The 25,687-nt window shown below is 43.6% G+C and overlaps 1 protein-coding gene across 4 annotated transcripts in view; it reads right to left on the reverse strand.

Annotated features, from left to right (window-relative positions):
* The window catches only part of babam2 (BRISC and BRCA1 A complex member 2), a 283,886-nt gene that overhangs the window by 12,773 nt on the left and 245,426 nt on the right, over positions 1-25,687 (reverse strand). For all 4 annotated transcript variants that reach the window (XM_060934723.1, XM_060934722.1, XM_060934720.1 and 1 more), the window contains one exon: positions 8,399-8,498. In XM_060934723.1, coding sequence (XP_060790706.1) covers positions 8,399-8,498 — 100 coding nt within the window. The remainder of the gene's footprint in view (positions 1-8,398; positions 8,499-25,687) is intronic.

Here is a 25,687-nt window from a genome sequence, read left to right on the forward strand (position 1 = left end):
ATTAACAATTACCGTTTTTATAAAAATTGGCATTTTATGGGTTAAAAATGACTCAAAACACCATCTTAAAATTATCCTGAACCTTGCAAGGCCGATGCTGACGTAGAGTCAATTGTTTGGTAATTTTCTATGTCATAAAAGTTTCATAATCCAAAAAAGTTAAAGCCCTCTAATCAGAGGTGGGCACCAACAAAAGCCATGCTGTGCCCCAGTCCCCGCCCTCAAGTCTGTGAAACCGTGCTCATTTTCAAATACGCTGACTGAGCAACACCTCCCTGACATATCCACACCCTCCCTCCCCACCCCCCATCTCAGCCCCTCCTCACCCCAAAAACAATCTCAGCCCCTCTCCACCCCAACCCCCATCTCAGCCCCTCCTCACCCCAAAAACAATCTCAGCCCCTCTCCACCCCAACCCCCATCTCAGCCCCTCCTCATCCCAAAAACAATCTCAGCCCCTCTCCACCCCAACCCCCATCTCAGCCCCTCCTCACCCCAAAAACAATCTCAGCCCCTCTCCACCCCAACCCCCATCTCAGCCCCTCCTCACCCCAAAACCAATCTCAGCCCCTCTCCACCCCAACCCCCATCTCAGCCCCTCCTCACCCCAAAAACAATCTCAGCCCCTCTCCACCCCACCCCAACCCCCATCTCACCTCCTCCTCACCCCAAAACCAATCTCAGCCCCTCCTCACCCCAAAACCAATCTCAGCCCCTCTCCACCCCACCCCAACCCCCATCTCACCTCCTCCTCACCCCAAAACCAATCTCAGCCCCTCTCCACCCCACCCCAACCCCCATCTCACCTCCTCCTCACCCCAAAACCAATCTCAGCCCCTCTCCACCCCAACCCCCATCTCACCTCCTCATCACCCCAAAAACAATCTCAGCCCCTCTCCACCCCAAAACCAATCTCAGCCCCTCCCCACCCCAACCCCCATCTCACCTCCTCATCACCCCAAAAACAATCTCAGCCCCTCCCCACCCCAAAACCAATCTCAGCCCCTCTCCACCCCAACCCCCATCTCACCTCCTCCTCACCCCAAAACCAATCTCAGCCCCTCCTCACCCCAAAACCAATCTCAGCCCCTCTCCACCCCACCCCAACCCCCATCTCACCTCCTCCTCATCCCAAAACCAATCTCAGCCCCTCTCCACCCCACCCCCCATCTCACCTCCTCCTCACCCCAAAACCAATCTCAGCCCCTCTCCACCCCACCCCAAGTCTCACCTCCTCCTCACCCCAAAACCAATCTCAGCCCCTCCTCACCCCAAAACCAATCTCAGCCCCTCTCCACCCCAACCCCCATCTCACCCCCACCTCACCCAATTTTTAGCATTTTTCAAAATGATGCAGTGATGGAGTTAAAGGAGATACGCAGAGCCATGGCTTCACTTTTTGTTTATAAACGCCTTGAGACCTCAAGAATGGCACAGGAATAGTTTTAAGCGTTAACAATAAATCTAATACTGTAATTTTTACGATTAAAGTGATTCATATAGGTAGCGGTCTGAGTGAATGATCTTGATGTCCGTAACGTCACCGCAGGAAGGCTATCGGTCTCATCGCCATTTCCGCTAGACTAAAACACAGAGCTGACTGCAACTCCGATCCTCCATTTTGAGCTAATTTATCGCCATGCCACGTAGATGTGTTGCTGGCGGGTGCAGCAACACGACAGAAGGTGGATTTACGTTGCATTCATGGCCCAAGAATGTTCAAACTGCAAAGATTTGGACGCGTTTTGCGAGAAATTCACGGACACATTGGGCGCCTACGAAGTGGTCTCTCCTCTGCTCTGCACATTTTACTGAAGACTCGTACGAGACCTCGGATCTGTTGAGGATCGTTGGCTATAAGCCCGTATTGAAAGAGGGTGCAGTACCAACAATTAAAGGAAAAGAAAACTATAAGAAAAGGAAAGTGAGTTCAGTTGCACCAGTTCTCCCGGAGTGTGAGCCGAGGGTGGTTGTTAAAACCTGGGATGGAACGGGACGTATCGCTCGGGCAGTGACCTCCCCGCGGTTGTTGCTAAAACCGGTGACGTCTCGTCCCGTCTTTTAGTAATTACCTGAGCTGAGCAGTAATGGCGGAGTACTCAGTATGGAGAAAATAGAGAATGAGTGGAGCAGCCATCTGATTTCTCCACTGGATGTTCTTGCCTCAGCCGGCCACAAGAAGCGAGAACACAGACGGGTAAGATGCGACTCTCATTTGGATACAAAACAACAAAAACAACAACACACGTTGTTTACCTGCATTTAGATTAATACATGTAAGCTGTATTGTGTGTTTAAGTTACCGGTATAAGATTTAATTTGCTTCAGAATGTGACTGTCTTAGTTCATCTGATTATTTAATGAGCCTTTTACGTTTTATCAGTGAAAATGCATGCATGTACATGTATGTTGCATAAGTTATAGCACCCATCCTGTTTTAATGACAGTCAACCCACAATCAATGAAGTCAAATCAGTCTTAGTTGAGCGAGTTGGTAACGCTATTTCTTACTTCTCATCTCATCTCATTATCTCTAGCCGCTTTATCCTGTTCTACAGGGTCGCAGGCAAGCTGGAGCCTATCCCAGCTGACTATGGGCGAAAGGCGGGGTACACCCTGGACAAGTCGCCAGGTCATCACAGGGCTGACACATAGACACAGACAACCATTCACACTCACATTCACACCTACGCTCAATTTAGAGTCACCAGTTAACCTAACCTGCATGTCTTTGGACTGTGGGGGAAACCGGAGCACCCGGAGGAAACCCACGCGGACACGGGGAGAACATGCAAACTCCGCACAGAAAGGCCCTCGCCAGCCACGGGGCTCGAACCCAGGACCTTCTTGCTGTGAGGCGACAGCGCTAACCACTACACCACCGTGCCGCCCGCTATTTCTTACTTTCACCATAAATTTTTATTTATATGACTTTGGTCTATAGCTGTAAAAGGCCTTGGCCTTAAAACCGGTTCCCGCTGTGACGTCACGCACTCGGGGCTGGCTCAGCGGGGCAGCTCCAATCACAACTTTGCGGTCGATTTTAACTCTCAAAAATATATATTTTTATTCCCATTTATGTAGCATACAAGAGTCAAGGATTGAGATACTATCCACTCAGAAATTTATCTAAAAATAAAGGTTCTGCGTATCTGCTTTAAGCTCAGAGCTGGGCGAAGTTACACACTAAATGGTCTGGCTCACCTTTCACAGACTCCAATTCGTTGTTTTTATTTTGAAAGCACGTGACCGCTACCTGCTAGCTCTCCGTGCAACAAAATCCTCTGTAAATTCAGTGCTGGTGATCCCTTCGAAACCTATTTAAAACTTTCTCTTCATCTACGCGTCATATGTGAACAAAACATGCCTCGTTTTTTTTCTTTCCTCCATGGCCGTATGCGAGACTGCCGAGGTCGGTTCAGGTCCATGACGACAGAATGACCATACGAAAATGGAACGGGTCGGTTGGAAGAATTTATAGATACTTGGACAAAAATATCATCAATTCCACATTGCGTTTTAAGATTTATAGCCTAGGATGTCACCGGATTGCTTTTGGAATATCGCTTGCACATGAACTGGTGGCCACTGAGCTCTGTATAAAATCTGGGAGCGCGCCGCTCATAGCCTGTCCCTCGCTTCTTGACATGATGTTTAGCACGGGCCTTACAACTTGGATTGCACTACAGAGCTATGACTGAACCTGCAAAGATGAAAGCGTGGCCTGTGGTACCCGCGATAAACTATATTAGCCCTTTGAGCGATACAAAGCATTAAAACTTGTGCGTCGGTTGCAGACAGAATCAGACCATCGATTTACTGCGAGTGACTAAAGCCTAGGTCACAACTGGACGTACGATTTTTTGGCCGTGCGATTTTTGGCGTTTCCCAAATCGCTGCGTTTTTTTTGTTCGTGGAGAAAGACGCACGTTGGCCATAAGTTTGTCTTGCAACCTGAAAAAAACGTAAGCGCCCGTAGAGTTTGTTTGACATGACAAAGAACCTCTGCGGCCGGTCTACGGCTCGAAAATCAGCACGTCACATGTGCGCCCTCCGTGCGTTTCACGCGCGCCCTCCGTGTGTTTCTTGCGTTTTTTGCACGTAGACCGGCCGTAGGAGCACGTACGGCCGGTTGTGACCGAGGCTTAATGCGTATACATTACTGTTCGGTGACGACTGAACGAAACGCCGTCAAAGGTTTACACTGAAAACCGGGGGCTTGCTAAGTAGGTATCTTTAGTTTCACAGGAAACAAAGTGCATCTCCAACATGCAAAGATTTTACAAGACGATCCTGCATGACACTGATGACAGACACTTGCACTAAAGTCATTTAAACGCCGTCAGTTTGGCTAACGAGTTTCCTCTGTAAGGCTGTAGAAGGCAGAATTGAAGGCACACGGCCTGCTAACGCAGCATGACGAGAACGCCACTTCGCTTATTATGACACACCATTAGCGCTGGAAACACATTAGCACTTTTTCCGCATTAGCACATTTGAGTACTTTGTGAGATATTCAGACTGGCCAGATGACACCTTTTGCACTTTTTGAGGCCTGCGTGTGTTGCACTTCATGACTCAACAAGTCCTAATTGTGTCTGCAAAGTGTTCATTTCTGCGAGCGCTAATGTGCCACACACACACCGTGCTCTCTCGCTCTCTCTCGGTTGAATTTTTGTTCAGCTGAAGAGTTAATCACAGCAGGAACTATGGATTGCTGCACTCCACACCCTTTGCCGGGGGTCAGGCCCAGCCCTAAAACTGGCAGGTGAATGCGGGCGGATAGACGAGTCATCACCAAAATATCTGCTAGTTAAACATGCTACATTGCATAAACCAACTTCCTGTGTGTGTGTGTGTGTGTGTGTGTGTGTGTGTGTGTGTGTGTGTGTGTGTGTGTGTGTGTGAACGTGCGCATATTCTGCGAAGGCAGCAAGTACATGCACTTCACCGCTCTGATAAAAGACTAAGTTCTGTTCTCAGCAATTTTATATTACATGAGTCGTCCTTGGCTGGTCTAAAAGGAGCACTTTGTAATATTTCGAGCACTGTGAAGCAACGCCATAACAAACACATTGGCAATCCATCCTCTTCTTCCACTTGACCTCACTTTATCTATTAAAACTATGCATGCTCTGGCGGTTGCCTTTTAAGGAAAAGGCACATAACTGATCGGATTTGTTCCGGTTAGGGGCGTGGCTTAAAAAAACAAAACAATCCCCCGTAGGGTGCATCAGTTGCCCTCACTTTCATAAAATCTGATGCATTTTTGTCTGGGTGGGTGTTCCTTTTCACCAATAAAGACATCCTGTAAAATGTTTTGACCATATTCAAAAGTCTAATGGTGGCACCATGAGGTTCTTTTTTTTTTTTTTTTGCCAAAAAACGCGTATTTTATGTTTTCGCGTAAGGTTTGAATCACAACGTTGGACTCCATTTATTGATTTCTTGTGACCCAGAGATCATGTTAAGAACCTTTGCAAGGGATTGAGAAGCATTAATGTGATTCATAATACATTTGTATTGTTTAAAAGTAGTTGAACAATGATTCACTGAACAGCTAAAACTCAAACTGTGCTTGATAATATATTTAGAATATGTACTAAACATGTGTATCTAAGATATTTGGTATACTCTATAAGGTGCCATAATGTTTCATGAAAAGTGATCGAAAAATTTTGTCATAAAAGTCATAAAATAGCAGCTTTTTCCATAACTTTGAGCTCCTGGTGCCACCATTACACTTTTGAATTTTGTCAAAATATTTCACCCAGTGTGTTTTCTTACCAAAAGGAACATAAAAACAAAAATGCATCATGATCGGAGGAACTTTTCATTTTTAGGGGGCAACTGATGCACCCTAACCCCCCCAAAAAAAAAAATCAATGGGAGTTGGTGAAATATTAATAATACCATCAGGCAATTTTTATCAGTTTGATTGTGTGGGTTTTTTTTTAAATTATTATTATTTGATTATCACAGATCTGATACACACGAAACCTTTCAGATCGCATCCTGAACTAGAAGGGTTTACGGTTCTTTAGCAGAAGATCCAAGAACACTTAATCTTTATTATGAATACTTACTGATCACGTTTAAAGATGTTTGATGGATTTTTTTTCGGAAAGTTGCCGAGATTCCGATAAAAAAAACGAGCGATCGTATTTCCCTGCTTGAAACCGCCATGTTTGTTGTAGCCCGAATGTTAGTCACCAATCCTGCCTGAATTATTTAACACAGCACGAACGCTGACCCAGTACACCGCTACACCCGACTTCCAGGTTTTTGTCTTTATTAAAGCGCTAAGCTTAAATTATATCATATTTATTATTTGCTAATTTGATAAAGAATGAAAAGTCAAGCGAAATTTAGAAGATAAGAGTTTAAGGAAAGCTTTTTGTTCGTTCTTTATTTTAATTTTTTTTAGAAAAGAAAAAAAGGTTGAAAGAAAGGAAAACTACGTACAGCTAGTTCAATTATTTTATTAAGCTATTTACATTTTAGATAACTGCTGTGACTTTTAAATGCAAGAAAGTGAAATAATGAAACTTTAAAATAAAAAAAAAAAAACCTTGCGCAGCAGAAATTCCGGTTTCCAGTCGCTAAGCAATCATAATAAATGCCTTCCTATATCAAGATGAGTATTTATTTATTTTTGATTATTGTGACCATAATCCAGAGTTGTGCTAAAGAACATAGAGTTGTGCTAAGAGACTTTAGAACTTGTGCTAAAAGACTTTTGTACTAAATAACCGGATAACACTAGAAGGGCACTTGGTAGAGTTCATACCTCCGCCAAGCCACATATTATCAACATCAAAATCAATTCACCTGAACCTGGGATAATACTAAAAATGTCCACCAAATTTCATCCAAATCCGTTCACTACTTTTTGAGTTACGTCGGGAACAGCCCTAAATAAATAAATAAATATCCTGGATCCACACTTACATATTTTATATAAATATCTCTGTATTTGCATCAAAATCTAATCAATTGTTCTTTGGCCCATGGCCCACCTTTCCTCCAAATTTCATCCAAATTCGTTCACTACTTTTTGAGTTACGTCGGGAACAGCCCTAAATAAATAAATAAATAAATAAATATCCTGGATCCATACTTACATATTTTATATAAATATCTCTGTATTTGCATCAAAATCTAATCAATTGTTCCTTGGCCCATGGCCCACCTTTCCTCCAAATTTCATCCAAATTCGTTCACTACTTTTTGATTTACGTCGGGAACAGCCATAAATAAATAAATAAATATCCTGGATCCACACTTACATATTTTATATAAATATCTCTGTATTTGCATCAAAATCTAATCAATTGTTCCTTGGCCCATGGCCCACCTTTCCTCCAAATTTCATCCAAATCCGTTCACTACTTCTTGACTCGCACTGGGAAAAGCAAAAACAGAAACGAAAACATAACCTCATCAAACGGAGGTAATTACTTTCACATTGAGTGTCTTGCTCGTGTAGTTTATGATTTAGTGTCCTTGCTCTTTACAGTTTTTTTTTGTTTCAACTTAATTATCTTCAAACTGAGTTGTTGCCGATTCGTACCGCATTACAGTATTTGCGTCCTCTAGAATAGCCAAGAAGAGCCAAAGCCAGTCAGTCAGTGCACTGTTTCCACACAGACACGACCACAGTGCAGCTGAACACGCTTGGAGGAGAGCACTAACTGCCTGTTTCAGTTACGGACGAGCATTACATTCATCAAGATTCGAACCAAGCCACCGCTCCAATCCAGAAAGCAGCCCAATTAACCTTTCTGAGACTGTCGGCCACGGATGTTCCTGCAGCAGGGTCTTAGTAATTATTCAGCCTTGTCACATTTGAACCGGTTCTTCCCCGACCTGTCCCCTGACCCTCGTTAAGGTGAGTGGAGCCTGTGGCTTTGGCAAACACGAACTGGAACAAGGGAAAGGGCTGATTATGCATGCTGTCGTGTGAGAGTGTAAGAGCAGGGAGTACAGAGGTTTTCCCTACGGCCACTGACACAACACGGCTTCTCCGTTCCATCTCCACCTGTCAGCTCTGATCTCCTCCCGGCTCTGAACCAGGCGCTGGAGACCAGCCGACGTAGACTACACATGCCACACACCACGTGTTCAGCCACGCTAACAGAATTTAGAAATGTTTTTTTTTTAAACTTTACGATTAACCAGGGAATTTTGAGGGAATTGATCGGAGTGTTCCAAAGTCACTGAAAGTGTCACAGGAGCAACAGGCTACTTTATGCACATAATTATTTTACTATACTTGACTTATACACACATACACACGAGTTTAGACCCCACAGCACACCTGCACCATACTGAACTCGACGGTGCGCAATATCCCTCTGCCCACACAGACAGAAATTAGTGAACGTGGCTTTTTTACCTTACTTGTGAGTAACTGGCACACTTGTGGCACGTAGTCGATGAGGCAGCCTCCACTTGGAAAGGCTGGAATATGCAGGGCTGAGGGTCCTCCAAGGGCACTACAGAAGACAGTGAGGGACACGGTTTATTCAATTAGTTCTACTTTACTGCTGAAAATGACTCAGAAATGAGGCAAAGCAGCCAAGCAACCATATTCCAAACAATTTCACCAGTCACCCACTAAACTCTGAAATGGAGTTTCGGCGTATACTGGGAATGTGTTAAATATCGGTGTTAAATGGACTTGTTTAGCATGGCTTATTGGTAACAGTTATTCCACGAAATCGAGTCGTATGACGCACGTAGCGCCGAGTCAGATATAATCCGTGTACGACGAGATTGAGTGGAATAACGGTTTTATTCTATCTGCAGTCACTGGAGTTTGAGAAACGGAGCATATTTATTGTTATTTTTTGCAAATTCGATAAAGAAAAACTTTATACAAAACGTCCGACAAAATCATTTCCGCTTAGGACGTAAACAAACCGGCGAAATGACAGGAGCAATTTGTGAAAAATGCCATAATAATAATAATAATAATAATAATTCTTGAAAAATAATAATAATAATAAAAAAAAGATGTGTGACCCCTCACCGAATCCAGGGACACATGTCGGCCGAAACGAATCCGAGATAATCGCAAAAGAAGCATTTTTTTATCGAAATTTGTGATTTTTGTTTTTTTTCCATCATGTGCAAGTTGAGATCTTGAAGAATGCAATCAGTATTTCAGATAATAGATTGTTTTGTTGGAAAAGCAAAATTTTTTGTTGCAAATTGTCTCGTTTTTGTCAGGACTGTAGCCTGCTGGGGGGTGTGGGTAAATTACCATATGGGCCATTCACATGATGATTTAAGTCTTTTTTTTTTTTCGCGAATCAGCTGTATGATCCGAGCTGAGCTCGTGGCTACTTAAAGGCCCGGTCCCACTGGCCGATGGACACAAAACGTATGCAAAAAGGACACAGCGGACGAGCAAAATTTCGGGGGTGGCTCTATCCGTTTTCATCCGCTCCAGAAATGGACAAAATTTGCGAAAATTTGCGAAAACAGAACGGAAAAGAACGGACGTGGGTAGTATATAGCGGGGATGTTAAACGCATGTTCATAGGAAGCCTAGCGGATGAAAGCGGATGGAAGTGAATGACAGCTCCGAAGGGGTTACCGGTGATAACGGAGAAGCGGACGCATAGCAGAAAGAGCGGATGCATAGCGGATGAAGGGGATGCATCACGTACGCCTAACGGAAACAAAGGGGATGTTGCGCGGATGTATATCGGATGCAGACCGTTCACTGCGCATGCGGGGGGGTATGAATTGCGTCTGCTCCGCGGATATAAAGGGATGCAGCACGCACGCCGTCAGCATAAAGCGGAAAGACGTGCTGGCGGCTACATCGATACATCTCTACTACTAGATGATTTTCTCCCCCTTTTTATACAAAATATCGATTGTCCGCTAGGTGTCCTTCTACATACTCTAGACATACTCCAGACATCCTAAATATACGAGATACATCCCAGATATAAACGCTTTGTCCGTTTTGAATACTTTATATACGAGATGCATACGCTTACATCCTTTCTATTTCCGTGCTACTAACGATGAATAGACGTTTCATGTACCTTATCTTTCCTCCCTCTTTCCGTTTTCAGCTGCAGCGGATGTGAGTTGCGAGGATGCCCAGAGGATGCAGAGAGGATACAGCAGACGTTTAACGGATGATAACGGACATAGAACGTTTGTTGCTCGTATATGTCGCAGATTTACATCGTACACAGCGGAAAGTTCATCCGTTCTAAAAGTTTTGTGCAGCTCAAAATTTTTTGCGCGGATGAAATCACAGTGGACGGATGCTCGATGGATAGAGCGTATGAAGCACGTATGCAATGAGTACACAACGGATGCATAGCGTTTTCCAACGGATGGCAAAGATTTTTTTACGTTTTACATCCTCTTTGCATCCGTAAGTGCAGTGGGACCGGGCCTTAAGCTGCATACAGGCGTGTGATTTCACTATGGAATGAGTTACTAAACAGAGCGCAGAGGAGCTGAAACACCGCGAAGCAAACAGACACACGGTATTTACGTCAGAGATCACCATTTCTAGCAAAAAAACCCGCAACCTCGTTTTCCAGATTGAATGGAATACTTGAATGATCGGATGATACACGGACCGTTCTAGGATTACATTCCATCGGAGGCATTGGTGTGTGCAAGGCGCCGTTTCTCTTTCTGATGGGGTGAGTTTATTAATCTAAGGCTGTGTGGTTATTTTTGCATGTAACGGAGTGTGTTGTGGTTTGGTTAAGCCTAGGTCACAACCGGACGTACAATTTTTTGGCCGTGTGATTTTTGGCATTTCCCAAATCGCTGCGTTTTTTTCTTTTTGTTCACGGAGAAAGACGCGCGTTGGCCGCAAGTTTGTCTTGCAACCTGAAAAAAACGTAAGCGCCCGTACAGTTTGTTTGACATGACAACGAACCTCTGCGGCCGGTCTGCGGCTCGAAAATCAGCACGTCACACGCGCGCTCTCGTGCGTTTCATGCGCGCTCTCCGTGCGTTTCTTGCGTTTTTTGCGTGTAGACCGGCCGTAGGAGCGCGTACTGTACGGCCGGTTGTGACCGAGGCTTTACATGAAACTAGTGTTGTGTTAGTTGTGTTATCATCGTGTTATCTTTCTTTCTTACGGTGTGAGTAATTTTTCAACCACAAAACGTTAAAGTATACTTTAGGACTTATTTTTGTACTTCATAATTGTGTTGGGCATACTTTGCATGGAAGGAAAATTGACGTGGTGATCTTTGTTTACATGAAAGTAGTATCGTGCTAGCTCGTAGGGGGTAGGGCTTTCATTAATGTCATGCAAATGAGCACCATTATGTGCCCGCCCTGCACCCAGAGTAGCTGAGATGGAAAACTTTGAGGGCGATTTTCTCCCTTTTCTGTTTTAAGAAGTATACACTTTCAAAAGGCCACACATTCTTCAAATATTGTCAGATCTCCACATGGAAGGCATCATTGGAAAGCTTAGAAACTGTACTTTCTGAATCTGTCAATAACTCAAAATGTCCCCGGGCCGACACGTGTCCCTGGATTCTGTGATCTGACACAAATGTTCTTATAATCAAATACTTTTACTCCATATTTTGTTGCTTTTTTTGGTGGGTTTTGTTTTCGAGTCGAGTTTTTATTTCATCCTCGGTTGGTTCAGCAACACACTCCGTCCGCCATTTTGTTTTTCTTCTTCTTTAGGGTTTTTTGACGGTTATCAAACCACCTTAAAGGTGCATTACTGCCACCGACTGGGCTGGAGTGTTGAACAGGAGATATCTGGGGGGGTGGGGGGAGATTTTCTTTTAGCTATTTCTGTTTCTTTTAAATCCTCGATGACAAAGTGATATATCGGACTTGATGCGCTCCGCCATTTTGTTTTTCTCTACTCACGGTATATGAGCTGATATGTTCTAGTAGTAGAGTAGCCAATCAGAGCGCGCGGTTGCTCATATCCAGTGAATGTGGATAGAATAAATATATATTTCACAGTTATTCCATGAAATCGAGACGTACATGAACTGATAATCGACGAGGCGCATAGCGGCAAACTGGCTATAATCCCTGTACGACGAGATTGAGTGGAATAACTGTTTTATTCTCTCCACATTCACTGGATTTTGAGAAATGGAGCATTTATATTGTTATTTTTTGCAAACAAACACTTTATACAAAACATCCGACAAAATCATTTCCGCTTAGAACGTAAACAAACCGGCGAAATGACAGGAGCAATTTGTGAAAAATGCTATAATAATAATAATAATTCTTGAAAAAAAATAAAAAATAAAAAAACATACATTCTTAAGCCAGAATCTCACTGGGCTGCGACTAGCTGGAGACGCAACAATTGCGATAAAATATGTGAATTAGCGACAATTTTCACTTGGAATCGCACTGAATTGATATTCGCATATTTTACCGCAATTGTTGTGTCGCAGGCTGTCGCAGCCCAGTGAGATACTGGCTCGCACTTCCTGTCTCAACTCGCACTTCCTATCTCACGGAAACTGACTTGAGAAGGGTTCGTGACGGCTTTGCGACACCAGCGACGCATTTGCGGCTATTTTGAGAGAAACTTTGTCGCACGGATTTTTTGAACATGTTCGAAATTTCAGCGACGAAGGAGCGACACTTTGCGACTCATGCGAGGAACCCGAGAAGCCCTGCGAAGGTTTCAAGAGACTTTTGAAACTCTCACGCGAATGACGTTCGCAATTTGTCGCGAGCTGTCGCGGCCCAGTGAGATCCTACCCTTACCATCAGATACTTTTAATCCATATTTTGTTGGTATTTTTTGGGGCTTTGTTTTTAAGTAGAGTTTTTATTCCGTCCTTGGTTGGTTCAGCAAGATGCTCCGCCATTTTGTTTTTCTCTACTCACGGTATATGAGCTGATATCCTAGTAGTAGAGTAGCCAATCAGAGCGTGCGATTGCTCATATCCAGTGAATGTGGATAGAAAAAACCCCCCAATTAATCATAATCATATGACACAACTTTGATAGGTTTGTATTATGGATACACTAATCCGATACTAGACACGTGGATTGTTGTGAGCAGGTTCGCCGTAGTTTCTACTCCGAATATGTGATATTAGCTGACGACACAGAGCAAGCATGTGAAGATAGGATGCATATCATCATCACACCAGTGATGAACTTGGCAAGAGCTGTATGAAAGGATGTCAGCATGGGATCAGTACCAGGAACTGAAATTTAAGCTTTGACGTGGGAAGATGGGATCTGGATCGCTCTAATTCCTAGATATTTCCCTCGCTCGTGTTCTTAGTCATAGTCATGACAGTTCTGTCCTCGTCTATGGGGTTTCACCTAGCGTTCTGGTCCCCCCCCCAAAAAAAAAAGCCCGTCTGTGGATTAGCAAGGTGTGAATGAGTGTGTGTATTGGTGCTCTGTGATGGACTGGTGGTCCCATCCAAATGGTACTGGGCTCACTGGCATGGAAAAGACCTTGAATGGAGCATGAAAGTATGCTATGATGCTAACTCTGCCTGCAGTACGTGTGTGGAGGCAGAGCAGGTCACTCGAACGATTTCTCTCAGAAAAAGTCAGCTGGTTAACCTGCAAGCATCATCCCACAAACTGTACATCCTGTCTTCCAGAGAAAGAGTCTCATGAGAAACTCGTCCTACTCATTCCTCACTCTTCATCCTTCTACAACAGTCCTGTACGCGCTTGCTGATTAACGAGGCGCTACGTCAGCGAGATGACTAAAGCTGGAAGGTCGCTCTGTGCTGCTCAGACAAAGTTCACTCGCGTGGCAGATACTTTGACGCGAGATGCCAGATGACGCTTGTCCTTGCCGTGTCCCTTTCAAGGACGCTGTTAAGTATGTTTAGCATTCGCCCATAGGCTGTTGCTTAACCGTGACATTTACAGGAACGGGACGTTGATATTTAAAATCGACACAACATTACAGCCATGACAACATGTCGGCCTGGCCACAGAACAGAGTCCTGGAAGATTTGTAAAATATTCTAAGTCTTTAAAATGGTTTCTTAAAGGGGAAGTGAAGGCAAATTTTTTTATTATCAAAATTCTATTTCTCTCATTTTATTAAATATCGGAATGCATTTTTGATCGCTATTTTGTCGCTGCTATAGCAAGTTCTGAGTGTTTGAAATATGCTCTGTAATATATCAGTCCGTATGTCAAAGCAATGGCCGTAAACGAGATTCGTTGAGACCTGTGCGAGACATCGTAGGACGGAAGTAAAACGTACAGCGGAAATCAAAGTGACCGACATCTGCCAATGTTCCCTGTGTCTGAAATCGCTCACTCGTTCACTACTCCCTACTCCCTATATAGGGAATTACTATATAGAGGACTATACAGGGGCGACACGGTGGTGTAGTGGTTAGCGCTGTCGCTTCACAGTAAGAAGGTCCGGGTTCGAGCCCCGTGGCCGGCGAGGGCCTTTCTGTGTGGAGTTTGCATGTTCTCCCCGTGTCCGCGTGGGTTTCCTCCGGGTGCTCCGGTTTCCCCCACAGTCCAAAGACATGCAGGTTAGGTTAACTGGTGACTCTAAATTGACCGTAGGTGTGAATGTGAGTGTGAATGGTTGTCTGTGTCTATGTGTCAGCCCTGTGATGACCTGGTGACTTGTCCAGGGTGTACCCCGCCTTTCGCCCGTAGTCAGCTGGGATAGGCTCCAGCTCGCCTGCGACCCTGTAGAACAGGATAAAGCGGCTACAGATAATGAGATGAGATGAGGACTATACAGTGAGCTCACTGGTAAAAAAAAAAACAAAAAAAACAAAAAACTCTTTCGGACACTAATCCGTCGCGCTGGTATTTACGTCATTACTGTTGCACAATTAAAACGTTTCAAAATAATAAACGCACGCTTGTGTTTTTGTGATAAATCCATATTATACTGAGCGCATTTCCAACATTAATCAATACAAAGTACCTGCAGCTTTCAGTTCTTTTAAATCAAGGCTGAATCCTTTCTTTCTTCTTTGCCGCTGCCTTTTATTAAACCAAATTTGAGACTTTTAATTTGATTTCTTTCAGCGCGACCACAATGCATGCTGGGATATATTACTTTGGTTAGTGACCATCGTTGTACACTGCTTTTCATGATGCATTGTGGGATACTTTGAGGGAACTATATAGGGTGTAAATAATCCTCACTAAGGTTTCGGACAAATGGCGTCCTCGCTAATATAGTGCCCTATATAGTGAGTAGGAAGCAATTTCAGACACAGGGATTGTCAAAAGACGCGCGGCGCACTCTTTCGAATGCTGACGTGATCGAGCCGGAAGTTTTGTTTGTTTTGATAGCAATCAGGAAAGTTTGAAAAAAGTAGGCAGTAATCGTCATTTAAACTCGTTTTTGTGCAATACTTCGTTTGGAAAACAGTTTTCAAAATGGCGGCGCTGACACATGGCTGACACTTCACGTTTCGAAATCTCGCACAAGTCTCGTAAAGATCGCGCGGATAAGCGACGCCTGCCGTGCCGTGGACCGAACGAACTAAATTCAACACGGCTAAAAACCGAACAGGCCGATAAGTATAATATTTAATTGCAATTAGTTGCCGATACGAGTCACGATATAAAGTTACTAAAACCGAAAACGTAATTGAATAACACGTTAATTAAGAAATAAAGCAAGTTTAAAAATGACTTCAGTTCTGCTTTAACTCAGCCCAACCCTACTTGAGGTTTTGCCTTCCGGTACAGTTTGGCTCCCACCCTAATCAAATACACCCATTGTACCGAATTAAAGCGTTCAAATGCCCTTGAGCATCCTTGGCAGGTGTGGTAGATTAAGGTAGGAGTTAAATGCAATAGCAGGGTTGGGCACAAAGCTTCAACACTACCCTTGTTGATACAGCGTGATTAGAAGGGTTCACACGGCAGTGCAAGAGCACAATTTAATGAAATGTATCCCTGTGTATTTTTTTTTTGTCATTCTTGGAAAAAAAACACTGCTTGACATTCTTCTTAAAAGAAATGAGCTCATTATTGACATTAGATACAGTTGTGCTCATAAGTTTACATACCCTGGCAGAATTTTTGCTTTCTTGGCCTTTTTTCAGAGAATATGAATGATAACACAAAAACTTTTTTTCCCCACTCATGGTTAGTGGTTGGGTGAAGCCATTTATTGATAAACAACTGTGTTTTCTATTTTTAAATCATAATGACCCTGATCAAAAGTTTACATACCCCAGTTCTTAATACCGTGTATTGCCCCCTCTAACATCAATGACAGCCTGAAGTCTGTTGTGGTAGTTGTGGATGAGGCTCTTTATTGTCTCAGATGGTAAAGCTGCCCATTCTTCTTGGCAAAAGGCCTCCAGTTCCTGTAAATTCCTGGGCTGTCTTGCATGAACTGCGCGTTTGAGATCTCCCCAGAGTGGCTCAATGATATTGAGGTCAGGAGACTGAGATGGCCACTCCAGAACCTTCACTTTGTTCTGCTGTAGCCAATGACAGGTCGACTTGGCCTTGTGTTTTGGATCGTTGTCATGTCGGAACGTCCAAGTACGTCCCATGCGCAGCTTCCGGGCTGATGAGTGCAAATTTGCCTCCAGTATTTGCTGATAACGTGCTGCATTCATCTTTCCTTCAACTTTGACCAAGTTTCCTGTGCCTTTGTAGCTCACACATCCCCAAAACATCAGCGATCCACCTCCGTGCTTTACAGTAGGAATGGTGTTCCTTTCATCACAGGCCTTGTTGACACCTCTCCAAATGTAACGTTTATGGTTGTGGCCAAAAAGTTCAATTTTGGTCTCATCGCTCCAAATTACCTTGTTCCAGAAGTTCTGACGCTTGTCTCTGTGCTGTTTGGCGTAAATTTTTGTTGGTCTACCTAACCGTGGTTTGGTTTTAACAGAGCCCCTGATTTTCCATTTGTTAATCACAGTTTGAACACTGCTGACTGGTATTATCAATTCCGTGGATATCTTTTTGTATCCCTTTCCTGTTTTATACAGTTCAACTACCTTTTCCCGTAGATCCGTTGACGATTCTTTTGCTTTCCCCATGACTCAGAATCCAGAACCGTCAGTGGCTGGATGAAAGATGCGAGAGTCTGTCTGGATCCCAGAAACTCACTCAGCTTTTATGCACACACACTGATTACGAGCAAACAGATCACAGGTGAGGATGTTACCTTGAGCAGCCATTCAAACCCATTTGTGTCAACTTCTGTGCAGGTTATCAGGCCAAAATCACCAGGGTATGTGAACTTTTGATCAGGGTCATTTGGGTAGTTTCTGTTGTCATTATGATTTTAAAAAGAGAAAACACAGTCGTTTGACAATAAATGGTTTCACGCAACCACTAAGCATGAGCGGAAAAGATGTTTTTGCGTTATCATTCATATTCTCTGAAAAATGGTCAAAGAATCATAGATTCTGCCAGGGTGTGTAAACTTATGAGCACAACTGTATACTGCAGAGGCTTTGAACTTAAAGGAACAATCCACCGTACTTCCATAATGAAATATGCTCTTATCTGAATTGAGACGAGCTGCTCCGTACCTCTCCGAGCTTTGCGCGACCTCCCAGTCAGTCAGACGCAGTCAGACGCGCCGTCACTCCTGTTAGCAATGTAGCTAGGCTCAGTATGGCCAATGGTATTTTTTGGGGCTGTAGTTAGATGCGACCAAACTCTTCCGCGTTTTTCCTGTTTACATAGGTTTATATGAGCAGTGATATGAAACAAGTTCAGTTACACAAATTGAAACGTGGCGATTTTCTATGCTATGGAAAGTCCGCACTATAATGACAGGCGTACTAACACCTTCTGCGCGCTTCGGCAGCGCATTGATATCTGAGCTCCGTATCAATGCGCTGCCGAAGCGCGCAGAAGGTGTTAGTACGCCTGTCATTATAGTGCGGACTTTCCATAGCATAGAAAATCGCCACGTTTCAATTTGTGTAACTGAACTTGTTTCATATCACTGGTCATATAAACCTATGTAAACAGGAAAAACACGGAAGAGTTTGGTCACATCTAACTACAGCCCCAAAAAATACCATTGGCCATACTGAGCCTAGCTACATTGCTAACAGGAGTGACAGCGCGTCTGACTGACTGGGAGGTCGCGCAAAGCTCGGAGAGGTACGGAGCAGCTCGTCTCAATTCAGATAAGAGCATATTTCATTATGGAAGTACGGTGGATTGTTCCTTTAATACTACAATGACCTACTCACCACTTTATTAGGAACACCCACACGCCTGCTGTTCTCTAATCAGCCGATGCCTTGACAGCAGGACGATCATGCAGATACAAATCAACAGCTTCAGCTAATTAACATTCACAATGTTCAAACATCAAAAAACGGTGGTGATCTCAAAGTGTGACTGACTGTCTTTCACTGTGGCATCATGGGTGCTGGTTTGAGCCAGATGAGTCTGAGGTTTGAGTATTTCAGAAACTGCTGGTCTCCTGGGGTTTTCACACACAGCAAACAGTCTGTCGAGTTTACACAGAGTGAATGGTGCAAAAAACAAAAAACACAGAGTGAGTGAGTGAGTGAGTGAGTTCTGTGGGTGGAAACAAACGCTTTGTTGGTAATAGAGGTCAAAGGAAAATGGACAGATTTGAGGTGGTTCGTACGGAAGCCGCGAGAGGCCCTTCATATAATCCTTTTTTTTATTCACCTTGTTATTCCGAGATAACGACATAATTAATTCAGGATCTCGAGAAAACAACACAACTAATTCGAGATCTCGAGAAAACAAAACCGTTATTTCATGATCTCGAGTAAACAGCTGAGAAATGGTTCATTCAGGTGCGCCAAGAGACTTGTGATATGCTGACTTTGGGGCTATTTCTCATTCTGTATAGACGCAACTTTGGTCATTAGAATGTCTGGAATAATCGATCACCTAATAAGGCAATATTTTGATCAGGGGTTGACACAGGGAGAGATTGCATTAAGTCTTTTAATAAGGGATAATTTCAAAATTAGTCCGCGGCACCTCCGCAGAAGACTGGCCCGGCTTCGTCTCTACCGACGGAGATACAGTGATCCAGCTGAGATCATGAAATAATTGTTTTGTTTTGTCGAGATCTCGAAATAACGGTTTTGTTTTCTCGAGATCTCGAATTAGTTGTGTTGTTTTCTCGAGATCCTGAATTAATTACGTCGTTATCTCGGGATAACAAGGTGAATACAAAAAAAGATTATATGAAGGGCCTCTCGCGGTTTCCGTACGGGTTTGAGCTTTTTTTTTTATTGCCAGGAAGGAAATAGTAACTCATATAATCACTCTTTACAACCGTGGTGAGCAGAAAAGCATCTCAGCATGCAACAGCAGAACAGAAGAACACATTGGGTTCCACTCCTGCAGCCAAGAACAGGGATCTTAGACTCAAGACCACGTTCCTATTAAACTGGCCGGTGAGTGTATATTACAGTGCTGCTCTCGAATGCTCGATTCTGATTGGCTGGAATTTCAAGATTTTTTTTTCTTCCAGTCCTGGCTCTAAGGTTTATACTAATGCGTTCTATTGTTTCTAATAGTTACAGCTCCTTCACAGGGACTCTAACAGTGGAATCGTAACAGAAACAGATTCACTGTGGATATTCACTGTGGATATTTTCTTTATGGAAGGAGTCTCCAGTGTCAGTACTTTGTAAAAGTCAGAGCTGAAGCAGCAACTTGAGGTTTTCTGACGCATAAATGTCTTTAGGATGGCGGACATTGTGGTTTAATATAACAAAGGTTTTTTTTTCCACTTTCTTTCTTTTAAAGCTAGACTGCCTTTCAGATTTTTCAAGTGTCTCATCTCATCTCATTATCTGTAGCCGCTTTATCCTGTTCTACAGGGTCGCGGGCAAGCTGGAGCCTATCCCAGCTGACTATGGGCGAAAGGCGGGGTACACCCTGGACAAGTCGCCAGGTCATCACAGGGCTGACACATAGACACAGACAACCATTCACACTCACATTCACACCTACGCTCAATTTAGAGTCACCAGTTAACCTAACCTGCATGTCTTTGGACTGTGGGGGAAACCGGAGCACCCGGAGGAAACCCACGCGGACACGGGGAGAACATGCAAACTCCGCACAGAAAGGCCCTCGCCGGCCACGGGGCTCGAACCCGGACCTTCTTGCTGTGAGGCGACAGCGCTAACCACTACACCACCGTGCTGCCTTTTTCAAGTGTAAGCCAGAAAAAGAACTTTCCCCAACATCCAATTATTTTTGTTTAGTGGACCGAAAGCTACCGAATTTTATTATTATTTTTTAAATAGAACAATTAATGAATTTATCTCGACGTGGCCCTAAATTCTCTGCTATTTTTTCCTGCTTCACCATGACGCAATTCAAGATACTACGTCACGAATGACGTGGTGGGCTTTCCCCGTTCACGCAAGGCAAACAATTGTGGGATACAAATTTGAAACAGGAGAGAAAAATGGAGGACGTGAGTGTGTGAATGAAACGTGAAAGACCGACTACAGTAACGGAAAGAAAGCGAGAAGAAAAGACGTTATGTTCTATACGAAGGAAAGGAAACGCAGGACCAAACTAATAAATATTGGCGCTCAGCGAGCACCTCGGTGTGATCAGCTGTTCGTTTAGCGACAGAATGATGGAACGGTCAGTGCACGCTCAAAGGGAAACCTGTGCATGTGCTTGACATGACTTCCTCTGTCTGCTTGACTGCACGAAGCGAGCGATTTCATGCACATTGTTTGCTTTAATCCCCTCAAATTAAGTAACTTCCCAGCCACAGAACAGAACGGCCTGATATTTTGTGAGATATTACAGAAATAATATATCTCACTGTAGGCAGCACGGTGGTGTAGTGGTTAGCGCTGTCGCCTCACAGCAAGAAGGTCCGGGTTCGAGCCCCGTGGCCGGCGAGGGCCTTTCTGTGCGGAGTTTGCATGTTCTCCCCGTGTCCGCGTGGGTTTCCTCCGGGTGCTCCGGTTTCCCCCACAGTCCAAAGACATGCAGGTTAGGTTAACTGGTGACTCTAAATTGAGCGTAGGTGTGAATGTGAGTGTGAATGGTTGTCTGTGTCTATGTGTCAGCCCTGTGATGACCTGGCGACTTGTCCAGGGTGTACCCCGCCTTTCACCCGTAGTCAGCTGGGATAGGCTCCAGCTCGCCTGCGACCCTGTAGAACAGGATAAAGCGGCTACAGATAATGAGATGAGATGAGATTACAGAAATAAACATGTATCACAATCACCACATTTCAGCAGGAACTAAATTTCACCGATTTTATGAAACCAAAAGGCCGTCTCGCTTTAACTGTAAGACAGAATCTGGTGAAGGAACAACTGTTTGTGGCCGTTATAATGTAAGTGATAACAGGAACTAACTTGCTTCACAGTTATTTCACAACTTTAAACATAAATACAGACAAATATAAAACATGACATGTCGTTATTAAATACAGAACCAGGTAAAAGTTGGACACGCCATCTAATTCAATGTTTTTTCTTTATTTTTATTAATTAAAAGTCGCTTCTTCATGTCTTAAAGTAATGACGGATGCCGTTTGTCTTCACTCAGTCGAGCGGATTACAGTTGTGGGGTTGAATAGGGCTATTTATTATTTGTATTTTTATTATTTACTATTCGATCTGAAATGCATTAAGGCGGCAAGAAATTGCACGAATTAAATTTTGGCGAGACAGCTGTTAATTGAAAAGCATTCCGGGTGACTCCCTCATGAAGCTGGTAAAGATAATGACAATAGTGTGTAAAGTGGAATCAAGGTAAACGGTGGCTACTTTGAAGAATCTAAAATATAAAATAGTTAAAATACAGAAAAACCTATGAATGAGTAGGTGTCCCCAAACTTTTGACTGGTACTGTATATCAAGTCAAGTCAAGTCAACGTCACTCCAGTGCCAGGAACTGGTCTTCCCAGACAGCCTCCCTCGGCCTCTCACCTATTATACAGCTAGGGTTGCAGTGGGGGGCGGGTCCTCTGGTAACCGCATGAGTTTGACTCCCCACTCGCGTGTGTATTGCAGCGGGCCTTGCCAGATGGCAGTAGGTACCATTTTGATGATGGTCTTTGGTACGACCCGACCGCGAGTAGAACTCGTAATGTCCCGGTTGAGAAGCGGACACGCTAACCACTAGGCCAGTTCGTGGTCGGTACTGTATATCAACTAGTCAAATTCAAAGCAAACAAGTTTAGTCTTTCTTGTGACTCATTTGTCTGGCTGAAATACTCTTAAAACATTTTAAACACCAAGGACGCTACTGAAAAGAAACCATTTGACCGTGACTCTGTTTGGATCAATTCCAAAAGCTAAAGCAGTTCGTCTGCTTGTTACAGTGATCATGATACACTACCGTTCAAAAGTTTGGGGTCACTTTGAAATGTCCTTATTTTTGAAAGAAAAGCACTGTTCTTTTCAACGAAGATCGCTTTAAACTAATCAGAAATCCACTCTATACATTGCTAATGTGGTAAATGACTATTCTAGCTGCAAATGTGACCCCTCACCGAATCCAGGGACGCATGTCGGCCGAAACGAATCCAAGATAATCGCAAAAGAAGCATTTTTTTTTTTAATTTGTGATTTTTGTTTTTTTCCATCATGTGCAAGTTGAGATCTTGAAGAATGCAATCAGTATTTCAGATAATAGATTGTTTTGTTGGAAAAGCAAAATTTTTTGTTGCAAATTGTCTCGTTTTTGTCAGGACTGTAGCCTGCTGGGGGGTGTGGGTAAATTACCATATGGGCCATTCACATGATGATTTAAGTCTTTTTTTTTTTTCGCGAATCAGCTGTATGATGCGAGCTGAGCTCGTGGCTACTTAACTGCATACAGGCGTGTGATTTCACTATGGAATGAGTTACTAAACAGAGCGCAGAGGAGCTGAAACACCGTGAAGCAAACAGACACACGGTATTTACATCGGAGATCACCATTTCTAGCAAAAAAACCCACAACCTCGTTTTCCAGATTGAATGGAATACTTGAATGATCGGATGATACACGGACCGTTCTAGGACTACATTCCATCGGAGGCATTGGTGTGTGCAAGGCGCCGTTTCTCTTTCTGATGGGGTGAGTTTATTAATCTAAGGCTGTGTGGTTATTTTTGCATGTAACGGAGAGTGTTGTGGTTTGGTTAAGCCTAGGTCACAACCGGATGTACGATTTTTTGGCCGTGCGATTTTTGGCGTTTCCCAAATCGCTGCGTTTTTTTTTTTGTTCATGGAGAAAGATGCGCGTTGGCCATAAGTTTGTCTTGCAACCTGAAAAAAACGTAAGCGCCCGTAGAGTTTGTTTGACATGACAACGAACCTCTGCGGCCGGTCTGCGGCTCGAAAATCAGCACGTCACACGCGTGCTCTCGTGCGTTTCTTGCGCGCTCTCCGTGCGTTTCATGCGCGCTCTCGTGCGTTTCATGCGCGCTCTCATGCGTTTCTTGCGCGCTCTCCGTGCGTTTCTTGCGTTTTTTGCGTGTAGACCGGCCGTAGGAGCGCGTACTGTACGGCCGGTTGTGACCGAGGCTTTACATGAAACTAGTGTTGTGTTAGTTGTGTCATCATCATGCTATCTTTCTTTCTTACGGTGTGAGTAATTTTTCAACCACAAAACGTTAAAGTATACTTTAGGACTTATTTTTGTACTTCATAATTGTGTTGGGCATACTTTGCATGGAAGGAAAATTGACGTGGTGATCTTTGTTTACATGAAAGTAGCATCGTGCTAGCTCGTAGGGGGTAGGGCTTTCCTTAATATCATGCAAATGAGCAGCATTATGTGCCCGCCCTGCACCCAGAGTAGCTGAGATGGAAAACTTTGAGGGCGATTTTCTCCCTTTTCTGTTTTAAGAAGTATACACTTTCAAAAGGCCACACATTCTTCAAATATTGTCAGATCTCCACATGGAAGGCATCATTGGGAAGCTTAGAAACTGTACTTTCTGAATCGGTCAATAACTCAAAATGCCCCCGGGCCGACATGTGTCCCTGGATTCTGTTTTCTGACACAAATGTGTGGTTTTTGGTGCAATATCTCCATCGGTGTATAGAGGCCCATTTCCAGCAACTCTCACTCCAGTGTTCTAATGGTACAATGTGTTTGCTCATTGCCTCAGAAGGCTAATGGATGATTAGAAAACCCTTGTACAATCATGTTAGCACAGCTGAAAACAGTTGAGCTCTTTAGAGAAGCTATAAAACTGACCTTCCTTTGAGCAGATTGAGTTTCTGGAGCATCACATTTGTGGGGTCGATTAAATGCTCAAAATGGCCAGAAAAATGTCTTGACTATATTTTCTATTCATTTTACAACTTATGGTGGGAAATAAAAGTGTGACTTTTCATGGAAAACGCAAAATTGTCTGGGTGACCCCAAACTTTTGAACAGTAGTGTAATTCCATACAAATCCTACAACCGTTCACCCAATCACTCTTGAGATACTGCGCTAACAAAACTCTCAGATGGCTCGACGGATGGATGGACAATCCGACCGAGTTGAGTGGTGAAGGCATAAAAACTAATCGTTCGGAAATTGTGGTGGTATAAAAACAGATTTCAAGACACTGTTATTGGAAAATAACTATCGCCACCTCATATTGTTTTCTTCCCTATTTAAAGTGGAACTGAAGTCATTTTTAAACTTGCCTTATTTCTTAATTAACGTGTTATTCAATTACGTTTTCGGTTTTGGTAACCTTATATTGTGACTCGTATTGGCATATTATTATATTACGCTTATCGGCCTTTTCGCCACGTTGAATGTAGTTCGTTTGGTCCGCGGCAGGCGTCGCTTATCCGCGCGATCTTCACGAGACTTGCGCGAGACTTCGAAACGTGAAGCGTCAGCGCCGCCATTTTGAAAACTGTTTACACAGCGGCCAGATCGCCATATCATTCCAATTTAGAATAGTTTCGAGATTTGCCAGCTTCATCAGTGATGGAGATTATTCCATACGACTTTGAACCAACGTGGAGCAGAGAAGAGTTAGAAAGACGACGGGATAAGGACTCGTCCGTCGCGCTGGCGTTTACGTCATTACTGCCGCACAATTTAAACGTGCCAGATCAGGCGGCTGGTGGGTTTTCAAAATAATAAATACATGCATGCATTTTTGTGATAAATCCAAATTATACCGAGCGCATTTCCCACATAATCCTCGGTAAGGTTTCGGACAGCGCTACAAAATGGCGTCTCCACTCCACTATATAGTGCGTAGGGAGCGATTTCGGACACAGGGAAAACTTCCGGCTTGATTACATCAGCATTCGAAAGACGGCGTGCGTCCTACGATGTCTCGCACAGGTCTCAACGAATCTCGTTTACGGCCGTCGCTTTGACATACGGACTGATATATTACAGAGCGTATTTCAAACACTCATCACTTGCTATAGCAGCGACAAAATAGCGATCAAAAATGCATTCCGATATTTAATAAAATGAGAGAAATAGAATTTTGATGATAAAAAATTTGCCTTCAGTTCTCCTTTAAGCATTTGTTGGACTCAGTTGAATTGAATAGGGTTAATAAAACATACAAGACATTATTCGTTATTTTTTTACATTTCAATTTATGTTAAAATCAATAGAAAGGTCAACAAGAGTGCTCTGCGAGCACAATATCCCCCGCTGGCAGCTACACCATAGCTCTGGTAAAATGCGGCTGAATTGAAAGAACTTGCAATATGCGTATTACCGACATATAACAAAGAATCCTGTTAAGTTTCATGAAAT

This window comes from Neoarius graeffei, chromosome 11, assembly GCF_027579695.1.
Source record: "Neoarius graeffei isolate fNeoGra1 chromosome 11, fNeoGra1.pri, whole genome shotgun sequence".
NCBI lineage: Eukaryota > Metazoa > Chordata > Actinopteri > Siluriformes > Ariidae > Neoarius > Neoarius graeffei.